This window comes from Theobroma cacao, unplaced genomic scaffold, assembly GCF_000208745.1.
Source record: "Theobroma cacao cultivar B97-61/B2 unplaced genomic scaffold, Criollo_cocoa_genome_V2, whole genome shotgun sequence".
NCBI lineage: Eukaryota > Viridiplantae > Streptophyta > Magnoliopsida > Malvales > Malvaceae > Theobroma > Theobroma cacao.
Window position 1 is genome coordinate 919 of NW_017234783.1, and position 19,505 is coordinate 20,423.

The following is a 19,505-nucleotide window of genomic DNA, read 5'->3' on the forward strand; positions in this document are numbered from 1 at the left end:
GTACGATCGATGTATGCAGATAAGGTCTCCAAAGAAAAGGATGGGACAAATGATACTATAAAAGTAGGGACGATATTAAGTCCAGATGCTGTAATTGTTTGTGTCGTTTTGCATGATGAGCTGTCACGATTGAAAAATGTCTAATAAAGGAAGGCTTTATTGAAACACCTGCGAGTGACAGGATGTCAGATAATTAACCCACCTGCGAGTGACAGGATGTCAGATAATTAACCCAGAGAAAAATAAAGCAATGGCCAGTTGGTTTGTGCTAAAGGGGCTAACTTGCATGTGAACGAATCAGAAGGATGTGGTACAACTCGGTTACATATCCTAGCTCATCAGAAACGTGTGTCCCAAAGAAAATGATGGGACAAGCCGTACAAAAAAAGGACAGATGACGTTAAGCCCACGTGGTGGAATTGTTTTGCATGATGAGCTGGGAGGATTGAAAGATGTCTCAAGCAAGGAAGGCCATATTAAAAGGCGTGCCAATGTTGCTGCCTTTGGGATCTTCTAGCTGAGGCCTTATCCTACTTGGTTTCAGAGGTGAAATATCAAAATTTTCACCTAATCTATGACTAATTAAGTTCTTTCATTATAATTGTAGAGATATATATAATTATCAAAAGGGGATGAAATGTTTTGATTAGAATTAACTACATATTTGGTATCCGAACAATGATCAAATTTTCAATTTAGTATTTAAAATTTAAAATTTCGTGATTAGATACTTGATTTTATTTTTAAAAAATTATGAAAAAAAGACGTCATGATAAAGTGATTTAAAAAATAATCACCTATATAAAATTATCTGTTTTTAGTTAAAAAGAAACATGAGTAGACTAAAATACCCTTAAAAACATAGTTTCAAATTAGAGTCCTGATATCTCCCTCCCGCCAGAGAGAAAATAGAAATAAATAAGTGTTCAACTGTTTGAGCTCGGTCATCTTTCTCTCTCAACTCTCTGAACTATCTCAACTCTGCTAACTCTCTGTTAAACATCATCGTCGTCCGCTCTCTCAAATCTCTGAATTGTATGAGCTTTGTCAACTCTCTGTTGAGCACTATCGTCATCGAGCTGGAGTCTATCTCTCGGCATTTGATCATATTGTCGTAGATTAACAGACCCTATAGGAGAGAGGACATCAAGGTACCTGTTATTGGATTTATTGCTGCAACACACTTAAATTTTTGAAACATTTGGTGTAAATTAGAACATGGATTAGAAACATTGCCCAGAGTTGTTACACGCTATGCATCTATAACATGTGTTAGCGTTATTTTAGCATGTCTTGACATTGGTTATTTTAGGTGTCAATGCTGGCGTGTTACAACACTTTACGTTATATGCATGGCGTGTTACAACATTTTACGTTATATGCATGGCGTGTTACCACATTTTACGTTTTATGCATGGTGTGTTATAACATTTTATATTATATGCATGGCGTGTAACAACATAACTGACAAATTTTTGAACACGGCATTTTATTGTGTAAAATGATTGACAATTTTTTTTTTCAAAATTTCAGTTAGGTTCCAGTTGTGCGACTTGTGATAAGACACGGTGGTCAGTAGGTGGATGACATTTACAAGGGTGGTGAGTCACGAATGCTGAGGGTTAGGAGTGATTTGTCATTTGCAGGCTTGATGAAGTTGGTTGAAGATGTTGTTGGGGTAAACTCAGAAATTGACGAGATTGAGTTACATGCATTGATCAGTACACCCGAAGAGCTATCATGGCCAATTATCAAGGACGATGAGGATGTTGCATTAATTCTTCTAATACAGAGAAATGTTTCGGTTGTGTATGTCAGCATTAAGGGACGTCAAACAAATGTTATGTCACATGAAGAAGTTTAACAACATGATAATCAGGTCAATCAAAATGAGATTTACAATGCTTCACATATACCACATCATTTGATCCGTAACCCACAACAGTGGAAATTGAGGCATGCACAAAAGTTTGTGTAGTCTGGTAAATAGACGACATTTATAGAACAGTTGGCTGCATAATTCCGATCAGGATGTGCATCAAACCAATTACTTGCTTTTGTTCAACAAATGCAACGATCGGGTAAAACTGTAGAGTGTGTAATGCCATTGTCAAATGAGAATACGATACTTGAGGACAACATTATGAGGTTGGAGGGTGACATTATGACACTAGAGGATAATACTGCATCTAATGAGGGAAATGAGGATTTGTTCGCTGTCGGTGAAAATAGATTTTATGACAATTCAGATGATGTGCTTGAACAATGGTATGATGACAGTTCAGACGATAACTAGCTTTTATGACAGTGGCTTTCTAATTTACAATAATGTTGAAGGTGAAACGGAACCTGTTGGAGATGGTGATGTAGGAGATGTTTAGTGTGATGACCCCATATACAAGAACCCCATCACTGGTGAGAACGAGATTCGTTCCCTTGATACATTGCTCGATGACAGTTATCAAGAAAGGAGAAATGCAGGGATATCTCGTATATGGCTAACTGCAAGTGTAGAAAGGTTCTCCTTCCAAACAATTACCACTGAGGAGTCGACATGTACCGATAATCGCTTATACAAAGGAAGAATGTTTTCGTCCAAGGCCGAGTTGAAACGAGCTTTGAGCATGTTGGTTCTAAAAGAAAAGTTTGCGATAAGAGTAAAAAGGTCATTTAAAGGTTGTTACGAGGTTGGTTGCAAGGACAAGGCATGCAAGTTCAGTGTGCATGCAACGAAGTTACCTGACAGAGGAGAATATTGGCAAGTTCAGACATTCCACAAAGTACACACCTGTACTATTGATGGTTTACAAGGGCGATTTTCAACTACGAGTGCGAAGATAATTTGTGAACTTATGTCACACAAGCTTCGGGTTAATAGAGTAGCATTGAGACCTAAAGACATAATTTGTGAGATGAGAGTTCAGTGGGGATTGGAATGCTTATATGGTAAGGCTTGGCAAGCGAAAGAGTATGCGAAAAGGCTTGTTTTCGGTCCCCCGGAGGAGTCATTTCAACTACTACCCTCATATTTTTATATGTTGGAACAAGAAAATCCTAGTACAGTGACTACAGTGGCTACTAATGAGGAAGAAAGATTCAAATATTATTTATAGTCATACGGGGCTTGTATTTTGGGGTTTAGGGATATAATGCGTCCTACGATTATAATTGATGCGACACATCTGAAAGGCAGATTCAAAGGTGCTTTGTTTGTCGCTGTATGCAAAGATACAAACGAGTATGTATATCTAGTTGCATTTAGCATCTGCCATGTTGAGAACGAAGACTCATGGACGTGGTTTCTTAGCAAGCTACGTGATGCGGTTGGTTGTCCTGAAAACACTATGTTCATTTCTGATCAGCATCTCGACATTAAGAAAGCAATCCAAAATGCTTACCCAGAAGCGCACCACGGTTTATGTGGTTACCACTTGAAAAAAAACTTTAAAAAAAGTTCAAGCGCGATGACCTTTCTATGCTTTTCACCTTGCTCGAGATTGCTATAAGGTTTTCGATTTCAACAGACATATGAACCAGCTCAAGCAGATTCACGTGGGAGCCCACGCTGACCTTATAAGAATAGGGCCTGAGAGATGGGCACGTGCATGTTCATCGGCAAGGCGATACCACATGATGACATTCAACATTGCAGAATGTATTAACTCATGCTTGAAGCATGCAAGATAAATGCCAATCACTATTTTGATCGGGTTCATCAAAGACATGTTCCAGCGTTGGTTCCATGACTGGTACGAGGAGGTCGTAAAGGTGACCACGCCTTTAGCCTTTGGGTTGCCAGGTAGTTGAGCAAACGGTTCAATTATGCACATCGCTTTGTAATTAAGCCTATCAATCGAGTGGAGTTCGAAGTTAAAAACGGGAAGATGGACAAACTTGTAAACTTGTCCAAAAAAACGTGTTCATGTTGTGAGTTTAAAACAGATTTACTGCCATGCAGCCATGCCATTGCAGCAATAAGGTCAGAAAATCTTTATTTCTTATTTGAACCATAATTGACATAGCATTTATATTATGCCTGAAGATTGAGTTTATTGTATTTTTCAGTAAATGCAAACGTGAAGCCATTGAATTTTACGCTGACTACTACAAGACAACCGTTTTGGTAAAGTGTTATTCGAGATACATTCACCCAGATAGGGCATCCTAGTGAGTGGGACATCCCCCCTCATGTGAAACAAATTGTCGTCTTGCCACCACCTTGGTGAGGCCAAGCTGGAAGACCTAGGAGGAGAAGGATTCCATCGGCTGGTGAAGGCAGTCGAGCACGGAGATATTCGCAATTCAATATGTATGGGCATAATAAACAAAATTACCCATCCCTATTTGCAGTTCCATCCACAAATTCGGCACCATCTCCAAGTCAATCGGTGCCTCCACGAGTGCGCCGACCCAAAACATGTTCAAGTTGCAGACAAACCGGTCACACACGCAATAACTATCAAATACGAAAGACAATGTTTGAAAATGTAAAGTGTGTTGTGGATGAAGACAACTTGTCTTCCTAACTAAATGTGTAACCCGTGTGCAATACCTTTCTCATAATTTTCTCTTGTAGTATCTTACATTCATTCATATTTTTTAGTGTTTATTAGTTTCCTCTTGTAGATGAGTCTTTATTTTTTTAATTAATTTTATAGATATATTATTTAAGTATTCATTTCATTTTGTTCGTAGTTTTGAACATTGAACAGACTTGCAAAGTCCCTATACTGTTACCCAATTTCTCATATTTTATTAGCACTTGTATTGAACAATTAATGATTTGATTTAATTCCTTTCTATTTCATTTGATTTAACCTTTTATGTTCTTACACTCAAATCTCCTAAGAGATATAAAATTAAATTAATTCATCTAAATTATTCTAAGCTAATAAAAAAATGCCACGAGGCTGTTTTGATCATCTGGTGTGGGGGTTGAGATTAGGCTGTAATTGGTAGATGTGAATGACATCTTGTGGTGACACGCTGAGTGGGAGCAGATGCTTGTGGTGACACACTAAGTGCATGCAGACTTATGGCATGACATGCTGACTTGTAGTAGTCTTGGGTGACATGGCACGGGCCAATTGTGGTGACACACTGACTGAATGGAAACTTATGGCGTGACACGCTGACTTGTTGCAGTCTCGTGGGGTGACACGGCATGGGCAAATTGGGGTGACATGCTGAGTGCATGCAGACTTCTGGCGTGACACGCTGACTTGTTGCAGTCTTGTGGGGTGACACGGCACGGCCAATTGTGGTGACACGCTGAGTGAATGCAAACTTATGGCATGACACACTTACTTGTTGCAGTCTTGTGGGGTGACACGGCACGGGCCAATTGTGGTGACATGCTGAGTGCATGCAGACTTCTTGTGTGACACGCTGACTTATTATAGTCTTGTGGGGTGACACGTCATGCCCCACTAGGGTGACACACCACGTGGTTACAGTATTAATTTTAAAATTTACATTTGCTTCTGATTTTTATAGGCACTGTGTTTGAATTGATAAAGAAGAAGTAATGGGAAAGTAATGTATAAAATGTACGAATATTAAAATTAATAAAATTAATTAGATATACAAAAAAAATTATGTACATACAAGGCCGATATGTTCAGGGTTCGCTCTCACAACTGTTGGAAAAAATTTCTAGAGCGTATTGCGACGCATATTTGCAATCATAATCTTCTTAACTATGACATTTTTCGATTACAAAATATCGTCAATGACAGAAATTAATGTGTTACTCGATAAACATATACAGAAATGTTGAACACAAATCGTTACAACCGTTCTTATCGGCTGTTCACGACCATTGCCATGGTCGTCCCCTTCTTCTATCAACTCAAGGCTCGACAGCTCATCCACTAAAGCAACGACGGTGTGCCTCCACTTCATGCCACTAGTGTCTCTATTTTCTTTTAAATTTCTCCTATTTTCCCAAGCTTCTAAGCCCTAGTCTGGTCGATCCTCCAAGTACCCTATTGGCATGTACTGGTGGCCCTCAGAAAACGGGACATCAATGTCCACAAAATACTCCCGACTGGCCTCATCTGGGGTGGGCTCCAAAGTCTCAACTTCCCATAACTGCAAAATAGGGATTGTGACTAAATTTTAGGCATAATTATTATACAAATGCATAACAGAAATTAGTAGCTGTTCACTCACCTGCTCAGATGACTCCAACTTCTCTACTGTTTTGTAGAAGTCTTTCGACTTCTGAATGCATTATCGTCTGCACATACGTGGGTAGACGTCCTTCGGAATAGAGGGGGCAACTATTTTTTGAAAGGCCGAAATTACCTCAATTGCCCAAAACTGCAAGTCAAATGTAACATTATCACACCGTAAATGATAAACGAGTGCAACCACAAATTTTTATGTCAAAACGAAAAGGATAAATGTTTAGTGACACTACCTGTATCACCCACGCGAATTTGTAAATGTTGTACCGTAAACGAGTAGCCTTCTACGAGTTTGAGGCAGGCACTTCGAACCCCTTCAAAAGGTAGTCCTCGATCAGCCTCCAAATATAGTGACCCCATGGAAAGGCAATTCAAGCGTCGATGTCCTCCACCAATGACAATAGCTAAGGCGTCACCCCGTCTACGGTAGTCTTGACCAAATAAAATGTTATTCGCGACCAAGACAAGCGCCATCTTGTTGAGTCGCTTGGTCGCTGAAAGTTGCCTCCGTTAAAAGTATCAAGCAACGCCTGCAACTTAATGCTCTGCTACCCATTCCAGTATCTGGCATGAATTCAATCCGCAACAATCTCGTATGGTCGTCTGAACACATCGAGCATTGTGCCAAACTTCAGTCTGGTGATAAGGCAGAACTCTTGCTTTGATATCCGCCCCTTGCTCTTGCCAATGGCAAACCATAGCTCATGCTCCATTGCCTTTGTCTCATTGATTCGACGAATCATGATGTTATGCCAGAGACTAGCGCTGAAGTAGCCTTGTAGATATACGTCCAGCAGCTTTTCGAAACATGTACGCTTCACTGCATCGTACTCCCCTTTCTCTTAGAGAGTCTTGTTGATGTAATGTAGTTGCGACCACTTACAGTGGGTGTTGATAGCGACATTGAATGCCCACTTTTCCCTCGACACAAGAAGCAAACTATTGAGATCCTCATACTGACTGGGCTGCACCTGTAAAATATGGCACACATGCACGAGTGAGTGAACCCATAATGTGGAAACAAGGTATACTGAAGAAAGAAATAAATGTTGTTACACACCATGCATATCAAGTAAAATGTTGTAACACGCCAAACATATCAAGTCAAATGTTGTGACACGCCAATCACTGTAATTACTCACTCGTTACACTAACAGCTGTGACACGATAAAACCACAAAAAATCAGTTAACTCACAACACGCTAGGAACAGCCGTGACACGCTAAAAATCCAAAAATCCAATTAACCCACAACACTCCAAGAATAGCCATGACACGTTAAAAACCTAAAAAATCAGTTAACCCACAACACACCAGGAATAGCCATGACATGCCAAAAACCAAAAAATCCAGTTAATCAACTACACGTCAGGAACAGCTGTGACACGCTAAAAACCCAAAAAATCAATTAACCCACAACACGCCAGATACAGCCGTGACACGTCAAAAACCCAAAAATTTAGTTAACCGACAACACACCAGGAACAGCCATGACATGCTAGGAACAGCCGTGACATGCTAAAAATCCAAAAAATCAGTTAACCCATAATAAGACAGGAACAATCATGACACACCAAAAATCCATATATATATATATATAAATTTTTGTCAGTTGCCCATTTGATGTTTGTAGTATAATAATTTTTAAGTTGACAAAAATTTTTGCTAAGATGATATGGATATTCTTGCTAAGAAACAAATCAAATGTATCCATATATATAAATTTTTGTCAATTGCCCATTTGATGTTTGTAATGTAAAATATGTTATCCTTATAATCAAATAAAATTAAATTAAATACTATTACATAAAAAAATAAAATTAAAAAAACTCTTAATCCCATGAATTGATAAAACCCACTTAATCAAATTTTTTGTTCAATTTAATTGACTTAACCAAATTAACATATAACAGAATTAACCGAATTTATAGAGTAATTCAACTTTTGTCCAAATTTTTCTCATACCGGTACGATGATGTCTGGAGATAAAGTTTCCCAAAGAAAACGATGGGACAAGCCGTACAAAAAAAGAACAGATGACGTTAAGCCCACGTGGTGAAATTGTTTTGCATGATGAGCTGGAAGCATTGAAAGATGTCTGAAGCAAGGACGGCCATATCAAAAGGCGTGCCGGTGTTGGTCTTCCACACCATCAATACAGAGAAAAACATCGGAGGCCGCGAAGGAAATACTTATATAGGAATTTTAATTATATATGAATTTTCTTATAGGACAAAAATCTTTCCCCTCGTTCCTGTCTTACATATGAATTTTAATTGTCTAATTAATGCCTATAGTGTAAAACATGTTATCTTGTAATTTATTTTTTAAAAAGCATGAATTTCATAAGTATAAACATGTACATATCCTGCAATTAAATAAAGAATAAATTAAATACTATTAATAAATAATAATAATAAAATTAAAAACTTATTTTTTTTTTCATCGTTCCATCTTTCAATCATTGTTTTTCTCTTTAGAAATGGTGTTGGTTTCAATCATGATTTTTAATTGTATTTTTTTCAATCCTCCCAGCTCATCATGCAAAACAATTCCACAACCTGGGCTTAACATCATCTTTCCTTTTTGACAAATGTCTTCACCAAGGAAGTCTATTGAGAAATGTCAGGATATTACACAATCAATTTAGATTTGCAGACAGAAACAAAATAAAGTATGTTATCCCTGTTACTAAATAAAAGTAAGTGACAGGCTATTACACAATCAATCAACCTAAATCTGCCCATGTTGTAAGCATTACATATGCCCATTAATGTAAGTCTTACATATACCTTAACAACACCTATCCACAGATAGAGATAACCACACATCAACACAGTATAAAGTACCACAACATATGACGAATCTATTGAAGCCATTAGTCTGCTCCAATTTCTTCTCGGATCATATCGATGCAACACATAGGATCTCTCTTGCCACCCCTCTGCAAGGCAGCCCAAACACTGGCTGTACTCATCCAACACTGTCCTAATGTTAATTATTTTTGCAAAGAATATTCCCTTCACCTCTTTTACACATAAGTGTATTTTTAAACCTTAATTTGTTTTCGTAAATTATAATTCATCCTATTGAAAGAAACTAAGTCAAGTTTAAAATTATATTAGAAAAGATGAATTTAATTAAATTGTCAATCACACTTAAACAAAAAAATAAAATTAATCACAACTTTTATTTAGTTACAGTGATAACATACTTTTATTTAGTTATATAAACCACACAAAGCAAGATAGTTTTCAAGTGCTTGGGAGAATTCCAAGGAAATAAAGTTACTTTAGATTCCAACAGAGAAAAAAAAAATAGCAATGGAGGTGAAGGATATAGTATTCATGAACAAAGGAGATGGAGAAAACAGCTATGTCAAGAGTGCAGGATTGACGGTCTCCACATGATCCTACCCCTCTCTATCTCTCTCTCACTCTCTCTTTACTTGTTTATTAATCATTTTACGAACTTTGCTTCAATGCAGCTAAAAGTGATAGCCAAAACCCAGCCGATGGTGCAAAAGGCAGTTCAATCTCTCTTCAAAGGAACTCATTCAGCCCCACTTCAAGTTGTTAACGTGGCTGACCTGGGGTGTGCTTTAGGTCCCCAACCTCTTGAATCCATGTCAATAGTGATAGAGAGCATCGTGGAAAAATGCGGTGAATTGGGATGCGAAATGCCAGAAATCCAGTTTCACTTGAATGATTTAGCCGGCAACGATTTCAACACACTGTTCAAAGGGTTATCCGTCGTTCAAGAGAAATATAAGAATGTTTCATGGTTTGCTATGGGTGCTCCTGGTTCCTTCCATGGCCGGCTTTTCCCTCGAAACTCCATGCATCTTGTGCATTCCTGTTACAGCGTACACTGGCTCTCCAAGGTGTGCCATTTTTTCTTTAATTTATTAGTATACTTTTCGCATAATACATCAACCTTGTATGATTGACTTCGGACGAATTTCCAAGGCACCAAAAATCACAAGCGAAGAAGGGTTACCATTGAACAAGGGGAAGATCTACATGTCTAAAACCAGCCCTCCTGCTGTAAAAGAGGCATATCTTTCCCAGTTTGAAGAAGACTTCTCTTCAGTCTTGAGATTTCGATCTCCAGAGCTGGCACCTGACGGTCGTATGGTCTTGATTCTGAATGGACGGCAATCTGCAGATCCCACAGAGAAAGACATCTGCTACCTTTGGGATCTTCTAGCTGAGGCCTTATCCTACTTGGTTTCAGAGGTGAAATACCAAAATTTCCACCTAATCTATGGCTAATTAAGTTCTTTCATTATAATTGCAGAGATATATATAATTAAGTATCAAAAGAGGGTCAAATGTTTTGATTAGGATTAACTACACATTTGATATCCGAACAATGATCAAATATTTAATTTAGTATTTGAAATTTAAAATTTCGTGATTAGATACTTGATTTTATTTTCGTTAAATAATTTTTAATTAAAATTAATCTTGTTAGTTAAATAAATATTGTGATAAAAAAATACTAGTTAATAAGAACACGTCCAATATATAATCTACTTAACGAAATGTAATTCGGATAGCAAAAATGTAATTAACCTTCATGATTATTATATTTACTTAATTTTGATTTCAGTTTTGGTCCATACATATAGGGATTGATTGATGAAGAGAAATTAGACTCCTTCAATGTACCCTACTACAATCCCTCTCAAGAAGAAGTTGAGCGTGTGATAGACAAGGAAGGTTCCTTCACAACTGAGTTTAGTGACACGGTTGTGCTGGAGATTGGAGGTAAGAATGCATGGTCCGACCCAGGATTAAGAATTAAAGGCTACAGATGCTTTTCAGAGCCCGTTTTGTCTCACCAGTTCGGAGAAGAAGTGATGGATAAGCTATTTGATAAGGCCGAAGAGATTCTAGCTGAAGATTACAAGCAGGGAAAAGAAGCAACCAAGAACATTAGCATTGTTGTTGTGCTGAAAAAGAAAACAAATCAGACTTGGACTTAATTTCTGGGTCATTCAGCAAATTACATTGCAGAAAAGAATAAAAAGTAATGGGAGAAATAATAGTATGACATGAATGTATCTTGAGACTTAGTTTTTCTTGATACTAAGATGCCAAGAGGCTTTATTTTTAAGTATAATAATTTTTAAGATGACAAAAATCTCATAAAAATCGATGGCTCAAAATGTTTTATTTTTATTAAATCTAATAGAAAATAACAACTCAAAATGTTTTGTTTTCATCAAATTTTATAGAAAACGATGACTCAAAATATTTTGTTTTTAAGATGACAAAAATTTTTAATTTCATAGAAAAATGGCCAATTGCTTTATTTTCAAGTATAATAATTTTTAAGATGACAAAAATTTTTGCTAAGATAACATGGATATTCTTGCTAAAAAAAAATCAAATGTATCCATATATATAAATTTTTGTCAATTGCCCATTTGATGTTTATAGTATAAAATATGTTATCTATATAATCAAATAAAAATTAAATTAAATACTATTACTTAAAAAAATAAAATTAAAAAAACTCTTAATTTCATGAATTGATAAAATTATGATACCTAACATCCCACATCTAATGTGAATGTGATTGTTAAAACCTATATAACAATTTAAGCCCACCATTACTAACAATTTGAGCTTAAATTTTTTAGAGTAATGTGGTTTAAGTCAAAAAAATGCTGGGTCAGTGGTTGGGCTTGAATCCTTAAAAATTCTCACTTAATCGAACCTTTTGTTCGATTTAATTGACTTAACCAAATTAGCATATAACAGAATTAACCGAATTTTTAGATTAATTCGACCTTTGTCCAAATTCTGCTCACACCAGTACGACGATGATGTCGGCAGATAAAGTTTCCCAAAGAAAACGACGGGACAAGCCGTACAAAAAAAGGACAGATGACGTTAAGCCCACGTGGTGAAATTGTTTTGCATGATCAGCTGGAAGCATTGAAAGATGTCTGAAGCAAGGACGGCCATATCAAAAGGCGTGCCGGTGTTGGTCTTCCACACCATCAATACAGAGAAAAACATCCAATGCCATGAAGGAAATACTTATATAGGAATTTTAATTATATATGAATTTTTTTACAGGACAAAAATCTTTTCCCTCGTTCCTGTCTTACATATGAATTTTAATTGTCTAATTAATGCCTATAGTGTAAACATGTTATCTTGTAATTTATTCTTTAAAAAGCATGAATTTCATAAGTATAAACGTGTACATATCCTGCAATTAAATAAAGAATAAATTAAATACTATGTATAAATAATAATAATAATAATAAATTTCTCTTTAGAAATGGTGTTGGTTTCAATCATGATTTTTAATTTTATTTTTTTCAATCCTCCCAGCTCATCATGCAAAACAATTCCACAACCTGGGCTTAACAATACAGAGACAAGCAATATTAAAAAGCGTACCAGTGTCAGGATATCACGTAATCAATACAGAGACAAGCAAAGCAATGGCGAGTTGCTTTGTGCTAGTAATTATGTAACCACACAAAGCAAGATAGTTTTCAAGCACTTGAGAGAATTCCAGAGAAATACAGTTCTTTAGATTCCAACAGAGAGGAAAAAAAAAATTAACAATGGAGGTGAAGGATATGGTGTTCATGAACAAAGGAGATGGAGAAAACAGCTATGTCCAGAGTGCAGGATTGACGGTCTTTTCCTTTCTTCTTCTTCTTTCTTCTTTTTCTTCTTTTTTATATGTTTTCAAGTTTTATATTTGTTAAATGCAGGACAAGCTGGCAGCCGTGGCACAGCCGATGGTTTACAAGGTAGTCGAGTCTGTGTTGAAAGAAAAGTTCTGTTCGAGCCCCGGCGAAGTACTTTTCAACGTGGCTGACTTGGGTTGTTCTTCGGGTCCCAACACTTTCACGGTGATGTCGACGGTGTTAGAGAGCGTGGCGAAGAATTGCGGTGGATCGGAATGTCAGATGTCGGAAATCCAGTTTTACCTGAATGATTTGGTGGGGAATGATTTTAACACACTGTTCAAAGGGTTGTCTGTCATTCAAGAAAAATATAAGGATGTTCCACGGTTTGCCATGGGTGCTCCTGGTTCCTTTTATGACAGGCTTTTCCCTCGGAACTCCATGCATCTTGTGCATTCGTCTTATGGGATACATTGGCTCTCTAAGGTGAGATTTTTTATAGTTTTTCTGATAAAAGCATCTTTAGGTTTAACAGTCATATTTTTAACACGAATATTTTCGTTTGAATTCTTTCTATATTTGGAGGGATCAGAAAATTCATACTTATAACTATTATTTACATATAAATATAAGTATTTCAAAAGATAAAAAAAGTCACTAACAACATAGTTATTATTTTAAACTAATCTGATTCAGAATGAGTATCACGATACGATTATTTAATTTATTTTATATATTTAAGGGTCAAACTTCTATACTTATAACTATCATATATATGTTGAATTTTACAATTATCAACTTAATTTGTTTGTTAAAAAGGTTATTTACAGCATTATATATTCATGAATTACCCTAAATATATACTTTTAACTTAATACAAATAGAAATTTGGGTATAATTCATGGAATGCATTTTGACTAATCATTTGGAACCCATGATAAAGGCACCAAAAATCACATGTGAAAGAGGGTTACCACTAAACAAGGGGAGTATCCACATATCAGAAACCAGCCCTCTTAAAGTAAGAAAGGCATACCTTTCTCAATTTCAAGAAGATTTCCTTTTGTTCTTGAAATGTCGATCACCAGAGATGGTACCTAACGGACGCATCCTCTTCACAATTAATGGAAGGAAATCTGGGGATCCCATAGGCAAAGAAAGTCTGTACCACTTTGAACTCCTATCCAGGGCCATATCTTACATGGTTTCGAAGGTGAAATATTATCAAATTTTATCCTTTTTTTTAATTATTATTCTATACATTGAAAGTAGAACTTTTTAATTTCACAAGTAAATTTATACATTTAAGATGTGTTTATTCATTGATCGAGTTACTTAACTTGACATAATATAATTCCAAGTGAATATAATCAAACAGGGATTGATTGATAAAGACAAATTAGATTCCTTCAATGCACCAACCTTCACTCCATCCCAAGAAGAAGTTGAGGATTTAGTGGAGAAAGAGGGTTCTTTCACCGTTGAGTTCATAGACACAATCAAAGTGGAGGTTGGGGAAGCATGGGCGAGTGCAGAATCGAGAGCCAAAAACGTGAGAGCATTTTCTGAACCATGGATCTCACACCAGTTTGGAGAGGAAATAATGGACAAGTTATATGAGAAGGTGACACAAATTGTGGTTGAAGATTACAAGTTGGGAAAACAAACAACCATGGTTGTCAATATTGTTGCTGTGCTGAAAAAGAAAGACATCTGACCCTGAAACTTGTGTCATTCAGGGTATTCGATAGTATATTGATTTGCCAAGGAATAAGGTGAAAATACCAATTGAGCTTGGCTTGCTTACATCTTTTGGTCAGGCAAAGTACCTGTATTGACCCATGATGTTAGTATGTTAGTGCTTATAAATCATGGATTGTAAGCTTAAATTGAGATGTGTTAAAATATTGGTCGCACTGGCTTGAGAACTATGTTTAGGGCACAGTTTTCATTCTATTTTGTATTATGTTTAATTTTATAAAACTTTATCTATGATTATATTTATATCAATAATATTAATGTTTAAATAAAGTGAATTTTATTTTTTTATTCTTTGATGCTTGATGATTAAATAGAAATAATTTATTCAAATAGAAGTATAGAATAAATGTGAGAGTGAATATAGATAAGGAAATCCCTTTTGATGATTAAATCTAACCCTTCATTTATATATATGTATAAAAAAATTATGTGAGTGCATATATGTAATATAAACCCTTAAAAATATACTAATTTCAAAGTCAATTAAGTTAGTTAACCAATTTAAAAATTTTTTAACCAAAGTAAATAGATAAGATCGACTTAATCAAACCTTTTAACGAATTTAACTAAATCAATTAAATTAATCAAACTGGATGGGACATATAATACTAGAAAAGGAGAGATGATATTAAGCCCACAAGGTGAAATTGTTTGTGTCGTTTTGCATGATGAGCTGGGAGGGTTGAAAAATGTCTGACGAAGGAAGGCTATGTTAAAAAGCCCGCTAGTGTCAAGATATCACACAATCAATACAGAGAAAAACAATGGAGGTGAAGGAAATACTGTTATGGTTTCTTGAGATGAACTTAGGCTAAAAGTTCTGTTAAGTACATGAAAAATAGAAGCTAACAAAGAGCAAGAGAAAGTCGAGTATGATAACAAGGTTGTATACTGATTTGATTCATTAATGATAAACATAAAGCTTATATACAAAACATGCATGAAGGACACTTGTAAAACAGCAAAACAAGTGTTTAGCCTAATTACATGCACCTGAACACGTAAGGAACAGGGGTAACACAAGCATTTTTCATGACCAGTACAATGAAGCAAACGGATATAATATACAAAAGCAAACTTAATTAAGATGCTGTCCACGTGCTGATTACATACAAGTCTTAACTTCATAACACTCCTCTTTAAGACTTGTATCTAGCACATTCAGATTGCTTATGAGGAATTCAAGTCTTCGCTTAGGCAGTATCTTTGTCATTATATCTACTAACTGGTCTTTAGATGAACAAAACCGCACATTGACATTTCCTTGTTGTTCAGCATCCCTAATTGCATGGTACCTAACTTGGATATGCTTTGTCTTACCATGAAAAACAGGATTTGGTTTGCTGCAGCAAGGTGAAAATTGGTAGGCTTCTTCATAAACCTCAATAACAAGCTGATTAGAAACATGATGTCAGGACGAGATGAGAAAGATCATTAAGTCTGCTACCACTCTTAGCAGAGAACCTCTCATTAACAGCAAATGGAGTTGCAGATGGCTTACATTGATCCATGTGAAATCTTTTCAAGACTTCCATGATGTAACTCTTTTATGATAATATTATACCATCGACATTCTGCTTAATTTTGAGTTCCAAGAAGTAATTTATAGCCCCTATGTCAGTCATGTCAAATTCCTTAAACATTTTCTGCTTAAACTCATTCATGACAGCAACATCTCCTCCTGTAACCAACAAGTCATCCACATAAAGTGAGATAATCAAAGGAGATTTACCTTCAAGACTTAGTACATAGAGTGTAGCTTCATTACAACTCTTAACAAAGCCTTACTGTGTCAAATAAGTGTCGATCTTGTTGTACCATGATCCGGGGGCTTGCTTCAAGCCATATAAGGCCTTATGCAGTTTGTAAACTTTATTCTGATCAGAAGCTAATTCAAAACCTTCAGGTGGTTGAACATAGATCTCTTCCTCAAGCATTCCTTTGAGAAATGCAGATTTAATGTCCAGATGACATACATTCCAACCCATAGCAGCTGAAAGTGCAAGCAACAGACGTAATGTATCATATCTAGCCACTAGAGCATGGGTCTCCAAGTAATCAACACTAGGAAGCTGATTGTATCCCTTCACAACCAGTGGAGCTTTGTATTTGTTGAGGCTCCCATTTAGATTAAGCTTCTTTTTAAAGATATACTTAACTCCAATTATGTTTTGATCAAGTGGTCAATCAACCAATGACCAGGTTCCACTCTTTTTAATCATTTGAAGCTCTTCCTTCATTACAAATATCCATTCTGGATGCTTAGCAGCTTCACTATATGAAGCAGGTTCAGCTACAGCAGTCAAGAACCTATGATATATTTCCTGAATGGATAGTGTACCTCTGATAGGTACTTCATCAATATTATCATCAGCATACACATCATTTCTGGGCTCTGCCAATATATGAGAGGTGGAGCAATGACACGAAAGTATCTTGTGAAACTTTGTTTTCTCAAAACTAAGATGTCAAGTGATATTTTTTAATTTATATATATATATTTGCTACAAATAAATTGAAAGTGACTTATTGAGCAAATTGGGTTTGGTAGAGATTTGTCTTCATATGATAGAATTAGACTTGATAATTTGTATTTTGGTATCTTAAACTGTTTTGTGTAAATATGGGATATAAATAATTATACGAGTAAATACGAAGATGGCATGATTAATTAATCGTATCAAGATTTTAAACACATATACGAATATGTTTAATAAACGTATAGCATGACACGATACAGTTAACACGTTTATTAAATATGTCAAGTTAAATATTATACGGTACAACACGATTAATATAATTAAAATTTATATAATTTATAATTTATTTATACAATTGATTCGATTAACACAATTAAAATGATTAAATTAAAATATGTACAAGTAAAATATAATTCTATTATTTAAATTTATAATAAAAAATTATAAATATCAAGTAAAATAAGGAGTACGAAGCATGTCCCCAAAGAAAAGGATGGCACAAGCCATACAACAAAAGGAGAGATGATATTAAGCCCCACGTAGTGAAATTGTTTGTGTCGTTTTGCATGATAAGCTGGGAGAATTGAAAAATGTTTCCACCAATATTAAAAAGCGTGCCAGTGTCAGGATATCACATAATCACTAGAGAGAAAAGCAAAGCAATGGCGAGTTGCTTTGTGCTAGTAATTATATAAACCACACGAAGCAAGATGGTTTTTAAGTACTTGGGAGCATTCCAAGAAATACAGTTACTTTAGATTCCAAATGAGAGAAAAAAGAAATTATCAATGGAGGTGAAGGATATGGTCTTCATGAACAAAGGAGATGGAGAAAAACAGCTATGTCAAGATCGTGCAGGATTGATGGTCTCGACATGATCTTACCCTCTCTCTTTTGGATATGTTTACAAGTAATTTACTTGTTTACTTTTGCTATGGAAAGCTTGAGATTCTACTCAGTTCACAAATTTATCTTTAAATTGCAGCTAAAAGTGGCAGCCATAACCAAAACAAACAAGTAAATTACTTGTAAACATGTCCAAAAGAGAGAGGGTAGGATCATGTCGAGACCGTCAATCCTGCATTCTTAACATAGCAATTTTCTCCTCTCCTTTGTTCAGAGTGTTTCCTTCACCTCCATTGATATTCTTTTTTTTCTCTGTTTGCAATCCAAAATGAGATGGGATTCTGTTAAATTATACTTAAAATATATATTTTTTGTTTATTTCTTTAAATAGCTATGTCAAGAGCTCGCTCCTAGTGGCCGTATGGCCTTGATGTTTAATGGACGGCAAACTGCCGATCCCGCAAACAAAGATAGCTGCTACAAATGGGATCTTCTTCCATGCCGAGGCCTTATCCTACCTGGTTTCACAGGTAAAATGCCAAATTTTCACTTCTTTTTCAGTCAATAACGTTTGATTGTTTACTCAATTACCTGGCCATTTGTAGTTGTAGGGATTGATTGATGAAGAAAAATTAGGGTTCCTTCAATATACCCTACTACAATCCCTCCCAAGAAGAAGTTGAGTACTTGGCAGGCAAGGAAGGTTCTTTGACAACCGAGTTCATTGACACAATTGCACTGGGGATTGGGTGTCAAAATGGATGGTCGAGCCTAGAATCAAGAATCAAAGGCCACAGATGCTTTTCGGAGCCCATTTTGTCACATCAGTTCGGGAAGGAGGTGATGGACAAGCTATACGACAAGGCCACACACAAGGGCGGAGGGTAATGCAACAAAAAGGCTCCCCAAATATTTTAAAAATTATTATTATATATATATATATATATAAATGGCTCCTCCAAAATTTTTTAGAATTATTTATTTATATATATGTTTTAATGGTCCCTTCAAAAATTTATGGAATTATTTATTTACTATATATTTTTAATGGTTCTCTCAAAATAATATTTTATTTTATTATTAATATAAATAAAAAATAAGAAAATGACCTCATAAACCTTACTTAACTTTACCCTAATTTAAGTTTCTTCACACCTCTTTTTCCCTATTTCTTTTTCTCTTTTGTCATTTTATTTTTATTTTAGTCTGTTCTCTGTAACTCACCATTAAAACACATTTCATTATTCAAAAGAAATTTATGAGCTTCTGAGTGTGGATAAAGAATGACGGAAACCACTCACCATCATTATGTGAAATTAAGAAGTGGTAAAATTTTCTTTTATCTTTTTTTTTCACTTATATTATTTAATTATTTATATATTTAACCATTGTGTAAAATCTTATATATCGTATTTAACTATTTATATTTTATATATTATAGTTTTATATTTAGTATTCTAAATTTAGATAGAAATAAAATTAGAATATTGGATGTTGGCTATACATTGATTAGTATCTGATCTTAGGTTTTTTGATGTTAGTGGTCTCATGTCTTGCACTTCTTTTG

The 19,505-nt window shown here is 35.5% G+C and overlaps 2 protein-coding genes across 2 annotated transcripts; both read left to right on the forward strand.

The window, feature by feature from the left end:
• The first annotated feature begins 9,394 nt into the window (after positions 1-9,394).
• On the forward strand, positions 9,395-11,314 carry LOC108663908 (probable caffeine synthase 2). Its single transcript, XM_018129798.1, has 4 exons — positions 9,395-9,588; positions 9,678-10,073; positions 10,159-10,428; positions 10,824-11,314. The coding sequence occupies exons 1-4, from the start codon at positions 9,514-9,516 to the stop codon at positions 11,178-11,180; spliced, it is 1,098 nt and encodes a 365-aa protein (XP_017985287.1). The 5' UTR covers positions 9,395-9,513; the 3' UTR covers positions 11,181-11,314.
• A 1,425-nt stretch (positions 11,315-12,739) lies between these two features.
• LOC18585928 (caffeine synthase 1) lies at positions 12,740-14,643 on the forward strand. The gene is made up of 4 exons (XM_018129799.1): positions 12,740-12,857; positions 12,936-13,337; positions 13,795-14,064; positions 14,230-14,643. Exons 1-4 carry the CDS (start codon positions 12,783-12,785, stop codon positions 14,566-14,568), a joined length of 1,086 nt encoding a protein of 361 aa, XP_017985288.1. The 5' UTR covers positions 12,740-12,782; the 3' UTR covers positions 14,569-14,643.
• Positions 14,644-19,505: the final 4,862 nt, after the last annotated feature.

Excerpts from the sequence above, each read along its gene's own strand:
- LOC108663908 (XM_018129798.1), top strand. The coding sequence starts at position 9,514 with ATGGAGGTGAAGGATATAGTATTCATGAACAAAGGAGATGGAGAAAAC. Across the intron at positions 10,074-10,158 it reads GCGTACACTGGCTCTCCAAG|GCACCAAAAATCACAAGCGA; the intron begins GTGTGCCATTTT and ends CGAATTTCCAAG. Across the intron at positions 10,429-10,823 it reads TATCCTACTTGGTTTCAGAG|GGATTGATTGATGAAGAGAA; the intron begins GTGAAATACCAA and ends CCATACATATAG.
- LOC18585928 (XM_018129799.1), top strand. The coding sequence starts at position 12,783 with ATGGAGGTGAAGGATATGGTGTTCATGAACAAAGGAGATGGAGAAAAC. Across the intron at positions 13,338-13,794 it reads GGATACATTGGCTCTCTAAG|GCACCAAAAATCACATGTGA; the intron begins GTGAGATTTTTT and ends CCCATGATAAAG. Across the intron at positions 14,065-14,229 it reads TATCTTACATGGTTTCGAAG|GGATTGATTGATAAAGACAA; the intron begins GTGAAATATTAT and ends ATAATCAAACAG.